Raw genomic sequence first — 331 nt, forward strand, 5'->3', positions numbered from 1 at the left:
AGCAGCAGCATCAGAGGCCTGACGGAGAAACGCTTCATCTGAGTGCACAGCTTTATAATGCAGCAGCGGTTACCGGCTGGAGCGCCGACCCAGGCCAGACCCAGCACGCCGTCGTCAAAGTCCCGGTCGGTGAAGACGTACGCCAGGCAGTAATCGTCGTGATTCTGCTCCGAGTTCAGCTCCAGAAACTTCTCCACGCCGATGTTAGCGAAGCGGAAGGGGTTGGAGCGATCGCGCTCGTCGCTGGTGGTGTTAATCTGAGACGAGTCGAGCAACACAAGGCTGTTAGGAACCAGCTGCTGCGTCTAAAGCAGGGCTATTAACAACTAAA

The 331-nt window shown here is 56.5% G+C and overlaps 1 protein-coding gene across 1 annotated transcript in view; it reads right to left on the minus strand.

Moving 5' to 3' along the window:
- The window catches only part of LOC107574154 (disintegrin and metalloproteinase domain-containing protein 10-like), a gene marked incomplete at its 5' end in the record, with an annotated part of 24,571 nt that overhangs the window by 17,515 nt on the left and 6,725 nt on the right, over positions 1-331 (minus strand). The window contains one exon of the mRNA XM_016260621.1: positions 74-282. Coding sequence (XP_016116107.1) covers positions 74-282 — 209 coding nt within the window. The remainder of the gene's footprint in view (positions 1-73; positions 283-331) is intronic.

The sequence above is a fragment of the Sinocyclocheilus grahami genome, unplaced genomic scaffold (genome assembly GCF_001515645.1).
Source record: "Sinocyclocheilus grahami isolate Dianchi unplaced genomic scaffold, SAMN03320097.WGS_v1.1 scaffold2131.1, whole genome shotgun sequence".
Classification (NCBI taxonomy): domain Eukaryota; kingdom Metazoa; phylum Chordata; class Actinopteri; order Cypriniformes; family Cyprinidae; genus Sinocyclocheilus; species Sinocyclocheilus grahami.